At 40.6% G+C, this 22,041-nt stretch overlaps 1 protein-coding gene across 1 annotated transcript; it reads right to left on the reverse strand.

Moving 5' to 3' along the window:
• Positions 1-12,295: 12,295 nt before the first annotated feature.
• On the reverse strand, positions 12,296-13,234 carry neurod6a (neuronal differentiation 6a). Its single transcript, XM_078281250.1, has one exon. The coding sequence runs from the start codon at positions 13,232-13,234 to the stop codon at positions 12,296-12,298; it is 939 nt and encodes a 312-aa protein (XP_078137376.1).
• Between the last annotated feature and the right edge of the window lie 8,807 nt (positions 13,235-22,041).

Consider the following 22,041-nt stretch of genomic DNA (forward strand, 5'->3'; position numbering starts at 1 on the left):
TGCTAACTAGAGATGGTCCGATACCAGTTTTTGCTTTCCGATACCGATTCCGATACCTGAACTTGCGTATCGGCCGATACCGAGTACCGATCCAATACCAGTGTGTCATATATTTTATTATGTTTTAACAGCTGTATACTACTATCCCTGTATGGATGTGATATTATTTCTATCTTTGTTGTCAGTCTGGCTCAGGTTAAACTCTTTGTGAAACATGAATGCCACAGAACTTTCTTTTATTCTGCAGTTTGACAGTCAATTATAACGGAAAAAGAACATAAATAAACTACTTTAACGTAGATTTTCTTTAATGCTTTATTACATGGTATCGGATCAGTGCATAAACTCCAGTACTTCCCGATACCAGCGTTTTAGGCAATATCGGAGCCGATACCGATATCGGTATCGGAACATCTCTAATGCTAACGGGAGGTGATGGCTTGGTAGCATCAAAATGGCGCCATAGGAGTTACGCTAGTATATCACACACACACACACACACACACACACACACACACACACACACACACACACACACACACACACACACGCACACACACACACTTTATTATGCCATCTTCAGCTGGTGATACATGCTGATCTGTGCCATACTTGTAGTGTTGTCACTCTTCTGTCCAAGACACAGCAATAATTTATGGCACTATGTCTGACATAGTGACTGTGGTAAAAGATCCTGGCATTATTAAAAAAGACTCTTTTCAGTCCAGTTTGTTTGGCTGTTTTTTTAATGACGTCAATGACATTTTAAAAGGCTTTTTAGAACAAAAAAGCCAACACCCAGCAGTGTGTATTTTCTTAGCCTCCCCTTTCGAATGCAACATTCAAATTACTAGGCAAAAAATTATATCCTGAGAAAAGTGGATTTTGAGGGGTATAGCTCCATAGAGTCCCATTCATTCAGCACTCGCCTGTGAGCGCCCCCTATATGGAACTCTGGTGGAACTGCAACCAGCGACTTTGAGTTTGTGACAAGACTGTATGGCTGCAGCCTGGAGCGTCCCGTGTCATGCCATCCCGTCTCATGCCGTCTCGTCTCATGCCGTCCCGCCTGGTGCCGTCCCCGAGCTTCTACTTTTCAAAATAAAAGCTCGCGTCTGGAATAAAATAAGAATACTTAAAAAAATATCTCGCTTACTTTTCAAAGTAAAAGCTTCCCCGAGCTTCTACTTTTCAAAGTAAAAGCAGTAACGGCAATCATACAAATTAATAAAATACTTAAAAATATATGTCTGTCTATAAAATAAATGCAGATTATAGGCAAACAAAAAAATTCATTCTATGGCTGCAACCTGGAGCCTCCCGTCTCATGCCCTCTCGCCTTGCTGATAAGCAATTGTATTTGCAGCAATGTCCCAGTGAAGTGTGAAAACAATATAGACTATAAAAATAAAAAGGAGTATTGGAAAGAGTGTAACATGTTTATTTTTGTATTCTTGTGTGTGCAGATCCTTGTTATCCATCCTCAGGAAATCCGGTCAGTGTATGTTTTGGTCATTCGATTTTCATTTCATTAACAGATATTAAAAAACAAAAAAAAACGAATGGCTATTTGATTTTCGTTTTAAAATACAAAATTAAAAATGTAAATACAAGGCGTTTTTTCCTTTTCCTTGTCAAAAGGGAATGTGAACATTTTAAACATGCTTCGATTTTCATTTCCTATTTCATAAAACAAAAAATTAAATCACTAGAAAACAGAAATAAAAAAATGCCTTTTTCTTTCATATTCTGCAAAGAAAAGAAAATGATTCCCAGCTTAGCTAGAGCGGGTAACGCTAGCTCTGCAGACGGACCAGAGTCAGTCAGCGAACCAGGGACCCAGGTCATAGGGCTGGTGGCTAGCTGCTAGCTAGCTGCAGCGGCAGCAGTGAACATTATAACAGACCACAACAGAAAGTTTGCTGGGATCAGACTTTGGCGCTGTACGGTAACGTTAATGTAACAGTAACGTTACAGCCGTAAACTGAAAGTCTATTTCCTCAGCTGGTTAGACTCTCTTCAAGCGAAGCTGTCTGCTGCGGGTAGAGACAGAGAGTCAGAGGAAGGCAGGGAGAGAGGGTAATAAAGAAATGTATCGAATCGAATGACTAAAACATACACTGAGCCTCCTTGATTGCAAACATGGTCACGAACTTAACCATGACTCCATCTGGAAAATAATTCGCGATTTCGTATTTTGGCCCGCTGAACTTACTGTTGGACACGCCTCGGCACGAGACGGGATGGCATGACATGGGACGCTCCAGGTTGCAGCCATACCTGCCTCGTTTGTGAAAAGCGCTATATAAATTCAATTTATTATTAGTTCAGAAGCCGGAAGTAACAAGAGAGTGCAACTTCTTCCCTTATTAGAAATTCTTTGGTCATACAAATTTGCTGTTGTTTCACACCAGTTAATGCCCGTTATCCCATAGTCTTGCCTTTAAGCACTCAGCATATAAGAGAAAACACTAATGAGAAAGACATAGCATTATGCTGACGTGTTAAATTGTTGTGTGATACACAGTGAAGCTCCACTGGTAACATATTCTCACTCCCATTATGTCAGGTGCCTTTAGTGTTTATTATTGATGCAAAAAGTCTCCTTTAACGATATATTTAGAAGTGCTTGGTCGGGACTCTTAGCGTCACTTTTTGACGCTCTGGATGTAGGTTTACACGAACCCCGGTCTCCTGGGTGAAAGTCCTGTGTTGTTTGACCCATCCACCAAACTCCTTGTGAGGATTTTCGGTCTTTCATGCTACTCTCTACCGTTGTCGCTCTTAATACTTCATCATCTTACAGCGCCGCGGTCGAGCTGCTGCTCTGCCCGGTGTGTTCCATACAGACGCTAAAGGGGGATTTTTGTGTCGGTATTTGACACTGAGAGCCACTATCCAAGCGTCAGTATTTTATGAGTTGGGAGTAAGAACGGATTCAAGATCAAGATCAAGATTAACTTTATTGTCCCACAACGTGGGAAATTTGTCTTGGGCACTCAACCCATGCTGCAGCCATGTCCAAAGAGAGATCACAAATACAACAATTACATATCTTCATCGTCATTCAGGCCTGTTCTGCCTATTACTTTTCAGTCACTGCTATTTAGAAGCTTAATAGACACTGGGATGAATGAGTTTTTGAAACAGTTAAGTCTGCAGCGAGGAACTCTAAACCTCCTACCGGATGGCAGCAGCTCATATTCTACGTGCAGAACGTGAGACGTTGTGTGCTTGTCGCAAAGAAGCCTGTTCATAAATACTCTGCATGGATAAGTGCTCTTTAACACCAATGATCTTCCATGCAGTATGAATCAATCATAACAGTTTAGTTTTCAACTGCACAGGGAGGTTGCCAAACCAAGCTGTAATACCGTACCTGACCAGGCTCTCCAGGACTGCTTGATAAAATATCAACATAATTTTTGTATCTACGCCATGAATTCGGAGACGACGTAATATAAACACCAAGATATTTATATGAGTGGGCCTGAGTGATGGTTTGGTTATGGATGACCACAGGCCTGTGGTCAACGACTCCCCGAGGGTCAAACACCATCTCTTCAGTCTTAGAAACGTTTAGAACAAGATGGTTATCGTCGCACCAATTCACAAACCTTTCAATTTCCATAAAATAATCAGATGGGTCACAGTTCTTTTTCAGCAGAGATAAAATTGCAGTGTCATCAGAAAATTTAATGACATGATTATTTGGATAAAAACTCATCTGTGTATAAAGTGAAAAGGACAGGTGAGCTGACACAGCCCTGAGGGGCTCCTGTGCTCAACATTTTTGATTCAGATAGAGTCCCATTAACACTGACCTGCTGTCTATGATTGGTTAAGAATGAGTGATACCATTTGATAATAAGGGGGTGTACTTTAAAATCATTCAGCCTCTTAATTAACAAATGTGGCTGCAGCGTATTAAAAGCTGGTTGGTAAAAGGAAGCATCTTACCAACATTCTGTAGAGTTTTCTTCAGGCTTGTCTCTTACAGGCAGTTCCACTCGGTCTGCTCTCTCACATTAAGCTCCAGATAATAGATGAATGTTGGCTGCCAACAAACCATTTGGTCTTTGTGTGGGCTGCAGAGACAGTGTGTGTGCCCATCTGGAAATGCGTGGTACCAAGAGACAAACACACATACACATTCTCCCTTCACAAATGTGTGCATATTTACAACTGCACCATACTCTAACAGACACGCCACGACAAGATCCAACTTTACTTTTCCAAAGTGCAACACTGCTGTTTAAAGATGGTCTCGGAGGTTTTCATCTGGTGCTCACTGATAGCTGATGTGCCAGCTGGTATTATCGTCTGACTCTGGGTAAGATCTGTGAAGATAAAGACCTAAGATTTGTAGATGTAGTAAAGCAGACCTGTGTGTAGGAAGGGCCCCTCCTTCCTCTTCCTTTATTCCATGCCATTTAGAGTCGGAGCTTCTTGTCCATGGCCAGGTACTTCCAGAGTGTGGAAGCCACATCAAAAGCATTTAACATTGACGATTAAGTGATTGTGCAGACATCACTTTACAGCCCCTATAATGTTTACTGTGTCAGAAAATTTGAAGTCTTTTTTTAATGTAAAACTCATAAAAAATATGGAAATATGATGTTTAATATGAATGCTAACATGTGTATTGTCAAGCTACTGTTTTTCCAAAGTCAACAATGAACCCTCAAGTCTAACAAAATACAGTTTGCTCTCCTATGTGAGCATTTTACACACACACACACACACACACACACACACACACACACACACACACACACACACACACACACACACGCATACACACATGACATTGTTTGCCAATATTATCCAAAACTCTGTTTTGTGGGGGAAGTTGGGCAAAGGCCTAACTAATGGCAGCAGAAAAATCTGGGCTATCAACGGCTAGCTTGTCAGAGAAGATGCATTTTTGATACCTGTGTGTGTTATTGGAATGGTACCTGGTCAAGCACAGGCTCTTTCAGGATCTCAAACATCTTTTTGAGAGGATTGCCAAACATGAAATAAGCAGAAAACGCCATTGGTCACCACTATGGTCAAGGTTTGGTTTAGTTCAGGCACCAAAAAAAAAAGTGATGGCCAAATGAAGCCTCATGAAGTTTCATGAACCGCTTTTTTTATTTATTTGTTTGAGCCCACTAGATGGCGCTCTTGGTTTAAAGAAAAAGGGTCAACGAATGGCAATTCAGTGTGCTTTCAACCCTTTGTTGAACAGAGAGAGTGCCATCTAGTGGGCTCAGAAAATAAAGAAAACGCTTCAAAAAGCTTCACGAGGCTTCATTTGGCCGTCACTACAACTGTATCAAAGTTACATGCTTTGTTGACCTTTTCCTCCTAAAAGGGTTTTTGTTGATCTACCTCTTTCATTGTTCCTGACAAAGAATTCACACAGCCGCCAGAGGTCTTCATCAGGTGAACACATCATAGGTCCCACATTACGCATTCAAACACATGGCAAATGTTTTTTGTTGGGAGGGTAGAACGTCTTAACCTCACACACCAGATGGTTTGTTACACAGAACCATCTGAGAAGCCGTCATTGGAAACTGTTTGGAAAAGAGCATGCACTTTCAAAAAATACTTGGCAGGTGATTGGATGAACCATCTGTCTATCAAACTCTTGCTGAAGCCAGTTGGGGAAAGGGGGGAAATATCTTTTCCATCGAGAAAAAAACCCTTCAGTGTCTTTGCTCTTCTTGCTGGTTTCAATGTGGAAAAGGCATGAATTCTTCCTTTGTGGTTTGTGCTGTTTATCATTTGTTGTTACCAATACGTTATTTCCTCCACACCTTATTCATTCTTATATTCCAAGTATTGTAGGAAAAAAGACATTTTCTAAAAGCAGATTTTTTCTTTTTAATTTAAACTTAAATACCTCTTCTTAAATGTTAAATGGGCGGAAGAAACTAATGGTATTTTTAGGGACTTTGATGGGGTCATTAGCAGTTAGTGGATGTCAGTATTAGCTGATATAAATGGCCTCATTGTATGACATGCCATTCCAAATAGCTCTTAATGTGGCCCTGATTAGCCTGAGTCAAGGACAGACAAACTTCATGTAATTTGTCCAGATAGGATCCGTTCATGCATATTTTATATGTATGAACTGATATTTATTATTCATAGCTTCCAGATAGATGAGCTCAATTGTTCTCATTCCACGAGGCACAAGTGCACTTGTTGGAGTGCACGCCTTTGGATGGACGTGTGATTGGACATTTTGCTGTCCTTTGTCGAGGAAAAGAGTTAAAAGTTTCTCAAAGTATGGGTCAGGATTCCCAGTGGGATGAAAAGAAATGCAGACACAGTGAGCTCATTTTCAGGGATATACTTGTATTTTGTGTTTCTATTAGACCATGTTTATATGCTTTAATGTTTTCTCAAACTGTCTGTCTGAATATATCTGTATTAACCCTCGGTCGGAAACGCTCTGTTTTAGTGTCTGCCTCTTGAAGCCCCCCTACTGAAAAAGTCCAGTCTGCTCTGATTGGTCAGCATTTCCTGGGCTTTCCGCATCTGCTCTCATGCATCTCTGCATCGTCACTGCAGCCGGGGAATGACACCATATCGGCACTTTATTTATATAGCACCTCAACCTGCATTATAATTACAAAAGACATGGAAATATCACTATTTATAATATGGGACCTTTAAAGCCAATACTGAGGATGGAGAACGCGTACAAACCTCAACTGGTGGTCTCAGAAACTTTCAATACTGCACATACTGGATTTATATATAACTTTTTGGAAACACCTGCACATATTTAAGAGTTTTTATAGAATGTCAAAGATCACTATTGAATAATGGGTCAGTGTATAGTGCTACAGACCTCCGTCATAGCTCGTCGCAGTTAGATGTGTTTAGCCGATACAGAGCTCTGCGACGCCAGCTACGGTGCTCCGCATGGTGCTCCGTCAGGTCAGTGGTAGTTGGTGGTTCAGTTACCCGAGAACGCAAGAGGAGAGCAACGCAAGCTGCCGGTCGTTTCGGCGGAGATTATGGTTAAGTTTAGGCACCGAAATGACTTGTTAAGTTAAGGAAAAAAATCATGGTTTGGATTAAAACACTCCCAAGGAACACGCATTTCCTGGGTGAAAGTATTTTGTTTTCCCCGGGAAGCAAACTTCACTCCCCGGCTTGAAAGTCCTGTATGTTAACGCCCACCTTACCACCCCGACCTCCTTAAGTGGCCAGCTATGTTCTTATACAGCAGCAGTCAAGTGATGCACACAGCAAAAAAATTTGGAAACCATATGAATTACAGCGCTTAACTTTTCGTAGCTTTTTGAAATTATGGTTCATTAGAACTGCCTGTGTCTGTCCAGGCAGTCTATGCCATGTCCAGGGCAAATAAGTTAATTGATTGTTAAGTGAATAAATGATTGTATGGAAAGATGAATGTGAGTAATTTACTTTTTTAATTTACTTAGATATTTCACTTTTTTTTTATAAAGGCTTAAATAATAAGGCGGATATAATCTGTTTGGATATTTATATTTCATAAACACACAGCATTTCATAGTGTTTTTGATAAGCCTTTACAGGACATCCTAACAGCCAACAACCCTGCCAAAACTACATGTGGGACGGTGCCAAACACAGAAATAGGGGGAGTTCTTCAGGGGCCAGGGAAGAGCAGGATGAATGCCACAGTGACTCCAGTCTAAAATGCAAATTACTTGTTGGCTGTTAACCACAGTGCTACTGCAGGTTTTGGAGCATCACCTGCACCCACCTCTCTTGAGAGCCACTTTTCTGAGGGGGCTTAGCATCTTAAACCCTCTAATTAAAACTAGAATCCCTCCACCAGGCTCCACAGCACCCTACTCATCCAAAATCAGATTATTGAGAATTTAATGGAGGAAATTGTGTGTCCCACGCCATCTGCGTGACTCGGGACTTGTGGCAGGATTTTGAAAATGTTGACAGAGGGAGAGAATACAGTGCAGTTTCAACCAAAGTAATTGCTGAGATCTGGAAACATAATTACATGGCAACAACAATGTCCCGATCGGTGCTATGCTTAGGCAGGTACAATTTACCACGATTATTGAAACCACGCATTGTATTGAACATAGGAATGATGGTAAAAACTATGAATATTAGACCTTAGTTGTTAAAACAATTAACGCAGATTAATCCATTCCATATTGACGTTTGCATAGAGACGAAAATCTGGTGCCACTGATATGTCTGCGCTTCTCTCTGATGCTCTGAAACAGAAGTTACAGGAAACACAAACCCCGCTGCACGTGACGCTAGTTAACACAATACTCAACAGCAGCTAACGTTAGCCTACCGCTAGCTAGTAGCTGGATTAAACACGGTTAAAATGCTGACAGCTAACACTAAACAGTGTAAAGTTTGACTGTGTTTTACTGTAGAGGATTCAACACCGGGATGTAACAATCTGCAGCTGCCGTCGGAGAAACAAGAGAGACGGTGCATTCAATGAAACTGTTAAACTACAGCCTTGTGGTGCATTTGTAGTTATTATAAATGTCCTTTTCCTATCTGGTTATTGTTTTTGTCGTTCAACAGCAATTTACTAGTGAAATACGTTATTGTTATTGTTATACATTATTATTAAATCATTTCATTTTGACCATATGGCCTTAGCAATAAACAAGCTGTTCTTTAATGTCACCGACTATTGTTTAGTACCCTTTTTTTTTTTTTTCTTTTTTTACTTTCTTAAAAAGAAATTTCAGAAATCACAGAGTATGTAATTAATTAGATTACATTTTTTTATCGATTGACAGCCCTAATTTTTTAACATCTATACATGCATGTTTTTGGAAATATATTGCGTAGTGTATCAACTTTTCTCTCTGTGTGCAGGGGCCACAGTAGTGATGCAGTCAGACGTCTAAGAGAATATACGGGAGTGAGTTTCCTTTATCCCAATGTTCCCCAACGTTCCATGGATGCAAACAAAGAGATGAAGCACGGACGGCACAGAGCGGGCTTTATTTCCCCAAATGTGTTAATTCCTTTTGACTAATTCAGAAGATGACGCCTTGCAGCTAATGTTGGCATCAGTGAGATGTTAAAGGGGTGAAGACGAAGTGCTAGCTGTCACCCTGTCATAGTGAGATGCATATGAGAAAAGTGTGAAACTTCATTTCTATGGAGGCTGAACCTCACCACCAAATCAGCCATTGTGTGAGGTTTCAGTCCTCACCATCGAGTACCTGGTGCCCCTTTTAACGTAGCTTCTATTGTGTATGGACTTTTTATGTAAAAGTGTTTCGATGTGTCCTGACTACATGTGATATGTTTTATGTAATATACCCTTTTTTTTATTGCAGTCTTTGCACATGCAAACCAATGACAAATTCCAAGCAGACAAAGTATTTTCTGTACCCCACAGATGTAGTTTTAATATGGATGGGCTGTACATTAAAAATGAGTCTTCTTTCGTAATGTAGAAATAATTTAAACCCAAAAATCGGTCCTCAAGTAAAAGTATTTATAATTATATCAACTGAAGTAGAAGTAAAAGTACTCATAAAAATAGGATTTAAAAAGTGTGTGTGTGTGTGTGTGTGTGTGTGTGTGTGTGTGTGTGTGTGTGTGTGTGTGTATGTGTGTGTTGTGTGTGGATAAAACAATATGCACACACAAATACTCAAGAGGTTAACATTGGAACTGCTGCTGCTGTCCTGGTTTTATTGGCTCCTTTAATTTGGAAATTGAATTTGGATTTTGATGTTGATGTTTGGAGGATGTTTTATGATCTAATCCCTTGATGTGTTTTATGCTTTCATTCATGTATTTATTATTATGATTTTAATTCATTGTCTTTTATCTACAGTTGTATTTCTTGGCTGCATTTCATTTTTTTCTAATTTGTAATTGCGTTTTCAGTTTTTATGTCTGTGAAGCACTTTGTATTACTTATTTTGACAAGTGCTATATAAATAGGTTTATATAGATATTACATCAGTATATCACTGACTGACTACTAATGCCACAGGTTTGCACTCTTTGGTCTTTCACTCCCACACATACAACTCAAATGATTCAAATGTAGAATATATTGTGACTTAATGTTCTGGTCAGGACACCGCCTCACACAGACATCCTGTCTGCTGCAAGTCAAACAAAGATACATATTGACCTAAAATTCAAATAGATATAGCAGCCCATACATGGAATACCATACCCACAGAACTAAGGAACATCACATCTTTCAAATCCTTCTCCAAATCCATAAAACATTGCTAATCAAATATGCTGCCATAATCCAGAACAATGTGTTTGTCTTTATCGCTACAGTAGTGTCTCTGTGTGCACTTATGTGTTGTTGATGCGTTCTAATGTGTGTCTATGCACTTTCACCTGTGTCTACTGTGTATGCTACTTGTGTTATGTTTTTCTCATGCCATCAACCTGCCAGTTGTCATGATCTGGAATAGTGGCTGTGTCGTTTTACTTGTCTATGCCTGTCTTTCTTGTTTTATGTGTAGTTGTTGTATTGTTGTAGCGTATCTATTGTTTTAAGCCATCAACCTGCTAGGGACTGCAGATGAAAATTAGCCTGTATGGCTACATCTGGGACATTTACATGTTGGACTCTGTGCTCTTGTTGATTAATGTGCATTGTCCCTTTTAAATAAAGAAATAAAAATTCAAAAAGCCTACACCTCCAGCCAAAACACAGCATATAACGAGTAGTTCTTCCTTCCAAAATAAAATAAATAAATGAATAAAATGTGCAAAGAATACAATACAGTTTAGGAACACGCCGTATACTTTCATCACTTGTTTTCACTCGTGTTTTATTTGTCGTGTGTAACAAAGCTGTGACAAAGAGTTGAATAAAGCAAAAGTATAGTGCACCAGAATAGAACCACCCCCCCCACAAAAAAAAATCCACTTCTTGGCCAAAATGTAAGAGTTAGCCTACAAACCCATTTGCATAAGTCATGTTTGTGATGCATTTTCAAAATAAGGCTCTTCAGTAACAAAAAGAAGAAGCGAGAAACAGCAGCAGCCCCCTTACACTCACTGAGGGCCGAATAATGAGAGGAAAACCATATCACATCACATTTCAATGGCACATTCTTATATCGGCCCAACTGTGGCCAAACAAACAACAAACAATGTTTGCACATTTCATTTGACAGTAGATTAAGTCTGAATAAATTCAAATTCATTTTAAATAGCTGCAGTGGTTATACTTATTTTGCTTTATTTAATTGTGAAAGAATCTTCTTATTAACATGGTAAGGCCTGAGTGTAAGGCAAAATGATTACCACCAATATCTAAATCAGTGTGGGCCTAATAGCTGTCCAATTCCACTTACATAGCCTACAGTCGGGAAGAATTCCAGCTTCCCATATAAAACCATATACAGTATTAGTTATTTTCTTTTTTTCAGTGAATGTTTCACTCAATACTTTTCATAAAATAAAAAGGAAAAAATCCATTGATTATTCTATAATGAATTACATCATTATTAATAATGATGAGAAATGCAGATTGCATAGTTCCCTGTGCCTTTCTTTTCCGTTATAGTAAAAATACCAGCGTCAACTAAACAACCAAACAGATCAAAACCAAACAAAAATGCTAAATATGGCTGCCATGTGTCGACCTGCTTGTGTATGTAGGCATATGCGTGTGTGTGTGTGTGTGTGTGTGTGTGTGTGTGTGTGTGTGTGTGTGTGTGTGTGTGTCTGTGTGTGTGGTAATGTGTGTGTGTGTGTGTGTGTGTGTGTGTGTGTGCGTTTTCCTTCTAAGACCACAGCATTCCTCGTCAAAAGACGCTGCTCCCCAGACAATTAGCCTTCAGTTTAGATGAATTTATCAATAAACTATCATTCATCAGATGGCTGCAGCCAAGCGGTAGGGCTGCATGATATGAGGAAAATATGCGATATGCGATAACGTTGTTGGACATCGCGTTAACACTATTATTTGCGATACATGAGCAGATGTTAAAGTTTTCTAAGTTCTTCTTTCAGTATTCTGATAAAACAACTGCTTGTTGGATTTGAAAACAAATGAAAGGAAATCATTTCCAGCTTTCTTTTATTGAACAAATTGAATTGATATTGATATTTGATATTTTCTTTCGACTAACCCAAAAAATCTCTGAGTGTCTTTGGATCTGTCGCAGCCTTTCACGATGCGTTTATTGCGCCGGTTGATATCGCGATGATGATAAAAAAACAACTATATATTGTGCAGCCCTACCAAGTGGCCCCCCAAAATATAATAATTTGGGGTTTCCAATTTAATCAACATCTCTATATACATAGTTCATTAATAAGTGAAAGGCTTGTTCAATTCCTCTTGCGCCTGGTAGAACTGACCCCGGAGCCGGACGTCGTATGGGCCGAGGTCTGCGGAGGAGCCCTGGCTGACGGAGCAGTAGCGGAGGCCGTAGTGACAGCTCCGGTAGTCCCCCGGTTCCTCGCGTTTCAGGGAGAAAATTCCGTCGAAGTTGACGGCTGGGTTGAGGGTTCCTGCATCCAGAGGGCTGGACCCGTCGGGAGAGGGACTGTCATACAGAGAATCGTAGGGGCCGCAGAAGGAGCCCAGGGGCCTGCTGCTGTCCGCCGAGCTGCAGCCCACTGCCTCCGCCCCGTGGTGGTGGTAGGCTGGGTAGAGGGGGAAGGACTCCCCGCCTGGCTCCGAGATGAAGCTGCGGGGGTTGAGCTGCAGACAGCTGGCCACCAGGCTAGTGGTGGGCTGGGAGAGACCCTTGCACAGAGTCTGGACGAACGTGAGCAGGTCCGGTCTCTTCCCGGTGTTTAGGATCTCGCCGAGGGCCCAGATGTAGTTCCTGGCCAGGCGGAGCGTCTCTATTTTGGACAGCTTCTGCGTCCTGGAGTGGCAGGGAACCACTTTCCTCAGGCGGTCCAGCGCGTTGTTCAGACTGTGCATGCGGTTCCTTTCCCGCGCGTTGGCCTCGATGCGCCGCAGCCGGACATGCTCCAGCCGGGCCTGACTCGCTTTCTTTTTATATGAACCCCTTCTTCTCTGACCACCGCCTTGTTCCTTTTCCTCTTCCTCCTCCTCTTTCTCCTCCTCTTCTCTGTCATCCCTCTCTCCAATTCCTCTCCTGGACTCAAACGTGTCCTCCGGGGCTCTATCAGGCTCTGGCTTAACCGATCTGATTAATTGGTTGGCGGCCCAGCTGGTCCTGAAGGGACTGCCGGTCCGGTTGGAGGGCGGCTCATCAAAAGGCAGAGTCAGCATGTTCTCCTGCAGCACGTTTGGGGGGGAATCAGTCAGAATCCTTTAAAAAGCATTTATTGTCATTGCATATGAATACAACAAAATTAGTTGTGACACTCAAGTGATGCATTCCAACATAAAAACATAAAAAAAACACAACACAAGAGGACATCCAGTGGGATGAGAATGCGATAAATAAATACATATTAAAGTATTTCACCCTCTGAGGACAAAAGATGCAACCCGGCGAGTCAAAGCGATGATTGACAACATTCTATTAACACTCTACAAAATTTAATGAGAGATTTGAGAAATATTTAAGAGCTAAATTATCTCTTCACACATTGCTCTGGAACAATTTTGGGCGTCACCATACAGAAAGCTGAGTTTGTTCTGAACATTTTCATATTAAACACACGGGGATCAGGTTATATGCAAAAACCCTTAAAAGGAGAATTCAAGGAGATATCTATAAATGCCCTTAGACTTCAGAGGGTTAAAGTGCAGCAGGTGCATAGTGGATGCCGAATGGCAGCAGTAAAAATGACTTGGTTTTTTGTCTATTTAGTGTGCCGACGGCTGTAAGGGAAAAAAAACTGTCTCTGAGTCTGTGAAATGAATATAAGACAGGCTTAACAAAATGCTGTATGCCTGACAGAGATCAGACGTAAGATCAGATACAATTTTATTGATCCCCAACAGGAAATATGACCTGTTACATACCTATTATTGTAATTATTGTAAAAAATAAATAATAGATAAGCTTGTTCCCACCTGCATTTTCAGAAACAACCTATGTACCTTCAACTACGTGGCGAATGATCCCCATTATTCTTATAATTACATAGTTTTTACTATCGAAGTAAGAGTCAGAATGACGGGTCTACACTTTAAGAAATAAATCAGTTAAATAACAGAAAGAGTTCTTACCCAGACTTTGTCCCGTAATAATAAAAAAAAGTTATGTGACACAGCAGATCACTTAAAATACAGAACATTTTGTTAGGCCTATAAAATGCTCTCATACCAAGCTGCTCAGTTTCTGAAAACGTTAGAAGAAAAAACTTCAAAAACATACGAAAAAGCACCAAAAAGGTCAGAAAAAAAAGGCACAAATTTAATAAAAGAAGTGCCACAAAAGGTCTTAAAAAAGCGACAAAATCTTCGAGAAATACAAAAAAAGGTAGAAAAATAAGTGCCAAAGTAGACTCTTTTTAATTTCCCAAACCCTCTGTGGCCGACAAAAAGTTGTCGGAGCACAAATTATACAATTTGAACTGTGTAAAAGAAAAAAAACACAACTGTGAATCATGTACAATGGACAATTTCTGTTAAAATATACAGACATACAACTGTAAGTACACAGATATTTCTTAGGGTGTATGTCTAAATATCTAGGAGCATGCCTACAGTACATAACATACCACTACAGAACAGAACATAACAAGGTAACACTTGTTAAAAAAACAAGGAGACATTAAATAAAAAAAAAAGAAATGCAAAGGAAACCCAGAAAGCCCCCAGGGGGATCGGCATGTTGGGTTCCCTACAATTATTCAACAATACATAACAGGAAAAGACAAATACAAACAGACATATAGTCTGTGAAAAAGGGACGGAAAGTGTGAAGAAAGACAAACAACAATGATTCTGGCACAAAACTGGGATAAATCCTAAACCATGCGATGAGAGAGCATAGGTTCGGAAAAAACAAAAACATGTCACATAGCTATATGAACATAACAAGCCCACCTTCTTTTTAGTAGTAGCCTATTATTCTTCTTCAATTAGACAAGTCAACCTCAGGCAATAATCTGACAGATGGTCCATTTTAATGTAAATCTCCTGTCAGTGGATCGATGAGCTTCTCACCCAGTTTTGGTGTTACATTCCAGAGAGCATCCAGACACTCTCAGACAGGCTTTCAGTAGCAAACATCGGCCCCTCCTCCTCATCCTCCCTTCTTCCTCTCCTCTCCTCTCCTCTCTTCTCCTCTGTCTCTCCTCCTTAATGTCTCTCTTCTGTCTCTCCTCTCCTCTCTCTCTTCTGTCTCTCCTCTCCTCTTTAATGTCTCTCTTCTGTCTCTCCTCTCCTCTCTTCTGTCTCTCCACTGTCTCTCTTCTTCTTCCAGCAGGAAAGACATTGATGCCATCTGCTGCTGACGACGTCAGCGGGCAGGTTAACTCTCCAGGGATGGTCTCTCTCTCACTCTCTCTCTCGTCGCATTTTGTTACCAAGTCAAACATCCAAATGCATAAGCGTAATTTACAGCGGGGGTTAAAAACCCCCCTATAATCAAAACTGGCCAGTGCAACACCCCCCCCCCCCACACAAATGTTAAATAATAATTTCCTTTACATAAATGAAGACATTTGCATCATGAAGAAAAAATTCACCAGAATGCAGAAAATGACGTGTTTGATATGCTGCAAATTTCAAGTTTGAAAAGTCTAAGTGAGATCTGCAAATTGTGTTTTACCATGTGAAATGGTTTAAGGTATTGGCAACAGACTGCACAATTAGCTAAATGAGTTCAGGGAACTGAGAACTTGTTCAGCCAATGGGTTTTAGTGTTTTAGCAGTTGAGAAAAACTGTAAAAAAAAATGACATTAAAAGGGTTCCAGGCACCCCCTAAAGCTCTGATCATAGAATTGCCCCTGCATGAGGCAATTTTTTAAAAAAAATTTGCAATTCCACTTTCCAGAGAACACCTCTGGATCTGTGTTACTAATATAGAAATGCACCGATGACCAGCAAACAGACACACTGAACACAACCACTCCCAATGAGAACAGACGCATAGTTAACTTCCATGTCCTTTATCCACAAACCGCTTGGCATCCATTCAGACAGAGCTCCGGAACCCCACTAACACTGACTCTTAACCCCCCACCCCATCCCTCGTCAATACACTTTGCTGTTTGTTTGTTTGTTTATGTATGCACCTTTCACCAATGCAAATTCTCATGTAAGTGTATTTATTGTGACAATAAAACCTTTTCTGATTCTGACTCTGCTGTGTGCACCCCGCCTCCCTGGATGCCTTTCTTGGGTTTCATGTTTTCACACACACACACACACACACACACACACACACACACACACACACACACACACACACACACACACACACACACACACACACATCTAAACTCAAACTCCCTATCTCAAAGTAATTACTTCACAGCAGTAATTGCAAAACCAAATATGCAAATTCCTATTAATTCATTACTCTGTAAATTAGTCATCTGGTGCTTTTTGGGACAATACATCATCATGCAGCAGATAGAAGACAAAGAGGAGTCACCATCCCATTCTGACATAAAGAATTGAACACACACACATCCACATGCAGGCTAATCCCAAAATAGCAGGTGAAAAAAAGGCCCGTTGACACTGCTCACAGCGTTTTTTAGCAGTTCACACAGACTGACTTCATTATCACATTCACGGCATTCACAGTTTTTTTTCGATTGCTAAATGACAGTGGGCACAACTAGAGCTATATGTGCAAAACTTTAACTACAGTGTGCAGAAGCAGTTCATGTGGACCAAACTCTATTTCGTTTTTCATTGCTTGATCACAGTTTTCAAAACTCTACACACTTATCCCATGACTTTAACTACAACATGCACTGTGGATCTACAGCACTTTGTTCAAATGCTAACACACTGCTGTAAAAACTGTTAACCACACATTCAAAACAGAATGGATTTCAGTCTGGTGCCTATCAAACACTGCTGATTGCAATTTCAGCTGAAAGCCTAAGCAGGTGTCTTGTTTTAGACTAGTTAGTGAACATATACTGTATATATAGGGAAAGCTCAGAAAGCCTTTTTTCTGCAAATAAAGAAACACCAAATAAGAATGAAGCAGTTATACACTGTACCGGTCTAGAGAAACAGTGTAAAAGAGGTAAAAGAGCAAAGACACCAATATGTCCAGGTAAGATGTCTGAGGTTATGTACACAGCTCTTAAAAAAAAGTGAAAAACACAAAATCTTTACTATAGTAAAACGGCGTTCTTACTGTTTTTCAGAAAGTAATGGAGGTGAAACTAATGGAAACACCACATTCATTAGTATTTAGAGATGATGCAGACATCCAGTGTGATGAAGAAAACTTTCCGCATGATGCTGGAGAGAGGCAGGATTAGTCACACTATTCGTTGTTACTGTTATGCACCTTTAGTTTTTTTTCCCAGTAATTCCATCAATTACTAGAGACAAAATACTATATTGAAGTAAACTGCTGATTTCCATTCCTTCTTGTTTACCTTATGTGAAAATTGGTATATTATAAAGTCTATATTTTTTCTTTAAAGAAACTATTGGGTAGTGTGAAGTCACTCAAATTGTTCAAACTGTAAAGATGAAAAGTTGGTATGTTCTGTCTTGTGTCTGACTGTTTTTCCTCTCAGTGTGTTCTGAGTGACAGTGTGTGTTTTAGTGAGGATTGTTGAGTGTTTGGCTGCTCTGAGCCTGTTCTGAGATGTGTGTGAAGAGTTGTGTGGCTGTGAATGAGTTTTGCATGTGATGTGAACTGTTTAGCTCAGGTGACTGTTGGTAGTGCAGAATGTAGTTAGAGTTTTGCACATGTGGCTTCAGTTGTGACCACTGTCGTTTACCGATCGAAAAAAAACTCTAACGACAAAGCGATGGGAGGCCAGTCTGTAAATGAAGCTAGTAAAGTTCACACCACGTACACGTGGCCGGGCTTACACTCTCCGGTATCAGTGGCAGCAGAGGTGTTTCAGTGTACCGTGGTAAGACAATGGTAATTACATGAGTCTGGAACTCTTTGTAGCATCTGAGGTTTAGCGCCGCCCAGGACGATTGTGATTGGTTTGAATACAACGAAACCAGAGCATTTTTTCCCCTTTTTCCAAAATGTTAACTCGTGCAGCTAGATCCCTACTCCAGCACTGACACGGCTCTGCGAGACTGGTTTATGATATACTACTGAGAAATACAAGTTTCAAAACTTGTGATTATTACATTTTTAAGTATCAACCTCTAAACTGCTCCACTTTACAGTCCATAAAATAAAAAAATAAAAAATTAGACAGGAGTGAGAAATCAATTGTATACAATGAAAATCTCCTTCACACACACACACACACACACACACACACACACACACACACACACACACACACACACACACACACACACACACACACACACATGCACGCTTTGGCTGGATTCCTGCTCTTTAGATTCAAATGCTCCAACAGCACCAACCCCCACCATGTGGATAATAATGAGTGTATAAAGAGCAATGCAATCACCTCTGACACACGCACACACACACACACACACACACACATAAGCAGAAACACACACACACTTGCTTTGCTATTCTTGTTTTGTCTTTGCAAAGCACTTCTATTTTGAGTGCTGTATAAGTGAATGATGATAATTGCGTTACAATTAAATCAGGCTCACTGAAACATCTTCTATCTCCATCTTCCAGGGGGATGATGATTCTTTGGTCTTATTAAACGTCTTGTGTTCTAATAGAGCTGCTTAATGATCCGTGTGGCACTGAGGAGCTTGTGGGTGTGGCTTGCTGCCGCTTTTACAGCGATGGCTGCTGAGAGGCCAGTCTGCCTGCGTGCGAGTAAACTTGGAAAAAAATACATAATTGGTGGGGGGTGTAGCAGGGGTCCTCGCCCAAGAGATTCCCTCCGCTTTCCCGCTGCAGGGAGACTTCTTTGCTGAGGGAACAGACAGTGGTGGAGGAAGTACTGAATCTCAGTACTTAAGTAAAAGTACAAATAACCAGAGATCTATTTACTTTAGTAAAAGTAAAAGTACAACAATGAAAACCCTACTTAAGTAAAAGTAAAAAGTACCTGCTTTTAAATGTACTTTAAGTATTAAAAGTAAAAGTACTTGCATAACGATTTATTCTCTTAATGTCTATATTCTAATAATTAAAAAAAACTGTATGGGCTGTGGCATTTTAATTAAATTAGTTTTAGGTTAATGTAATTGTGCTTACCATCTGTGGCCCAGTTTACATTCTGACTTAGAATTCTGGTTATGTATCAGGGTGATCTGCATGAAGCTCGACTTTGCATTATTTCCCACGGGACAGTGAATGCTGCACACATTTATTTAGCAAGAACACACGGGCTTGGACAACAAGTGCTTGGCTTCACAGCTGAGGAGGACTGGGAGTGTTTCTAAGATAGATATACGGGTTGTATATTAACCCTTTGTGAACGGATGCTTCACATATGACCAAGTAGAGTATCGGGAGCAGCAGCAGTAACAGGAGCAGCGGTAGTACCGGGAGTGGTACGCGCCTGGCCAATAAATGCTATTGAAGGGCGGGTCTTGGCGTGGCCATAGTGGGATTCGTAATATCGCGAGCGGCACCGGGAGATTGATGGCCGCTGCTGAAGGCTTCCCTGCGGACTGCAAACATGTGACGGTCAGGAAGACGTTTTGTCAGGGGGAAAAACCAAGGGGGTAAGCTTCTCCTCGGACCGCGAACCTCCTATGGCGCCATTTTAATGCTAATAAGCCATCACCTCCCGTTAGCATTCCATTGACTGCCATTCATTTTGGCGCCACTTTGACAGCAAATAACTTTACATGTGAAGCGTTTAAAGACTCTATTTGTCCATTGTTTATTTATAAAGAAACACGACAATGTATAAAAGGCTCCATTACCTTGTACCTCACGTTATGGCTCCGTATCAGACGTTTTTGTAAAAATAGGCGTGACTTACTGTCGCATAGTAGAGGAATTACCATATAGTACAGGAGAAGCGCGCAGGCAGTTTCGTCTCACATTAGCTGTTACTAATGTTAACTAGCATTTTAGTTAGCAATAATTAGTCTGTGCCTATGTTATCTCCTTACATATACCTACGCTCTCCGTCTCTGCAATATTCGGAATGATTGAGATTTCTCTTGGCACAGCTACCAGAAGACTTACAACTTTCAGACACGTTGCTCACGTCACATTTACGTCGTCTCTCTCAGTTGGAGGCTGCGCAGTAACGCTCAGCCATCACCGGAAAAGTGCTTCTAATGGCCTTCACTGGTCTCCGCCCAGAGCAACGGGATCTGTTGGTCCATTCTTATATACTGTCTATGGGAAAAACTGATCCGAAAATGTAACGGAACGTTGTAGAAATGTAGTGGAGTAGAAAGTAATTAAAGAAAGAAAGAATTAAGTATTAAGAAAGTATTGCCGCAAAATGTAACAAAGTAAAAGTCAAAAGTATTTACTATTGATTGTACTTAAGTAAAGTACAGATACGTGAAAAATGTACTTAAGTACAGTAACGAAGTATTTGTACTTCGTTACATTCCACCACTGTGAACAGATGACAGCCCGGGAGACAGACAATTTGGTTAGCAATCTCCCTGTGTCCAACCCCCGGCAGAGTAGGCTCTCTGGGCAGGAGGGCAAAGGCTGTTTTGTTGTTTGTATCCTAGCAACAGTTGGTATAATCGGTTTCTCGTTTTGAACGTACACTAATATGCACACCAAAACGTAAGATATCGTACAAAACTAGGAGACCGCTGGTCATGTGACGCCTGCTACAGTGGCCGGCTACGAGCTCCATGCTACAGAGCGGCAGTTGCTAGCTGTTTTTAACCCGCTACAGAGCTTCGTGACGCCGGCTACAGACCTCCGTCACAGCTCGGCCGTATCAGTGACAGTTAGTAGATGTGTTTAGCCGCTACAGAAGATGGAATTCTTACGAATTATAGTGCTTAACTTTTCGTAGCTTTTTGAACGTATGGTATATGAGAACAGGCTGACAAGCATGGGCGTAGGTTTCTGGTGGTGCGCGGGGGACATGCCCCATTCAATATTTAAAACAGTTGCATGTGCCCTCCCCCAATAAAAACATTAAAAGGTAACTACCGTTTTTTCAACCTGGAAAATGTTTCCTATGTTTTTGCGTCTAATCTTTGTGTTGTTCCCATCAGTCACTTAGACACAGAAACAGAGGAAAACAGGGTCCAGGTTGAAAAGAATGGTAGTTACCCTTTAAAGTAGCAAAGGACAGATACACAGTTTAAAACAATCTTTGAAAAATATTGTACTGTATCAGTAGCCTAACGTATTTATTTTTTAATTTTGTTTATGAATACTTTTCCTTTTCTCTCTTTCTTGTTTCTTTATTTTCTGCCCCCCCATTTAATTGTTCCTTTCTTCTGTCCTTTTTTTCATAGACTATGTTTTAAATATTGTTTTATTTTTTAGAATTATGCTACCTTTTGTTGAATTATTTTAGGGAACCCAACATGCCAAGCCCCTTGAGGGTTTTCAGGGTTTACTGTGCATGCCTTTTTTACTTTACTTTTTGTAAATGTAACACTGTTGTTGTTTTACATCTGCTTAATGAAATTACAGTATCCTAAACCCAACTTTAATGAATATTTAGTGTTTCTTTTTTTCAATTGAACAACCAAATGGTGTCAGTTTTCTCTTTGTTGTTCTCTGTTCTGATTGGTTGGCCACCGTCTTCCTAAGCCCCAGATGATCCAAAAGGCCCATCTGGCCGCCTGCTCAGGGTGCTGATTAGTCATGGACTCGGCCCCCTGCGCCCTGCCCACTCCCCTACTGACTCCCATAGGTGTCATGCCACCCACATGCAAGCTGTGCATATGGCAGCCTTCTCTGAGAAGAAATGTGAAGCAATGTGAAGCAGAAATAAAGTTCACATTCTTGATTCATTTAAAGACTTTCTTGTCCTTTATCAAGTCAGAGTAGCGGCTGGGAGTGTGTGAGTACTAGCATGCAGGTACAATCTTGATTTATTAAGATGATGTTCTTTCATTTTAAGCTTCTACA

The sequence above is a fragment of the Sander vitreus genome, chromosome 22 (assembly GCF_031162955.1).
Source record: "Sander vitreus isolate 19-12246 chromosome 22, sanVit1, whole genome shotgun sequence".
NCBI lineage: Eukaryota > Metazoa > Chordata > Actinopteri > Perciformes > Percidae > Sander > Sander vitreus.

Bases quoted from the DNA above. Each gene is read 5' to 3' on its own strand.
- neurod6a (XM_078281250.1), bottom strand. From the start codon at position 13,234: ATGCTGACTCTGCCTTTTGATGAGCCGCCCTCCAACCGGACCGGCAGT.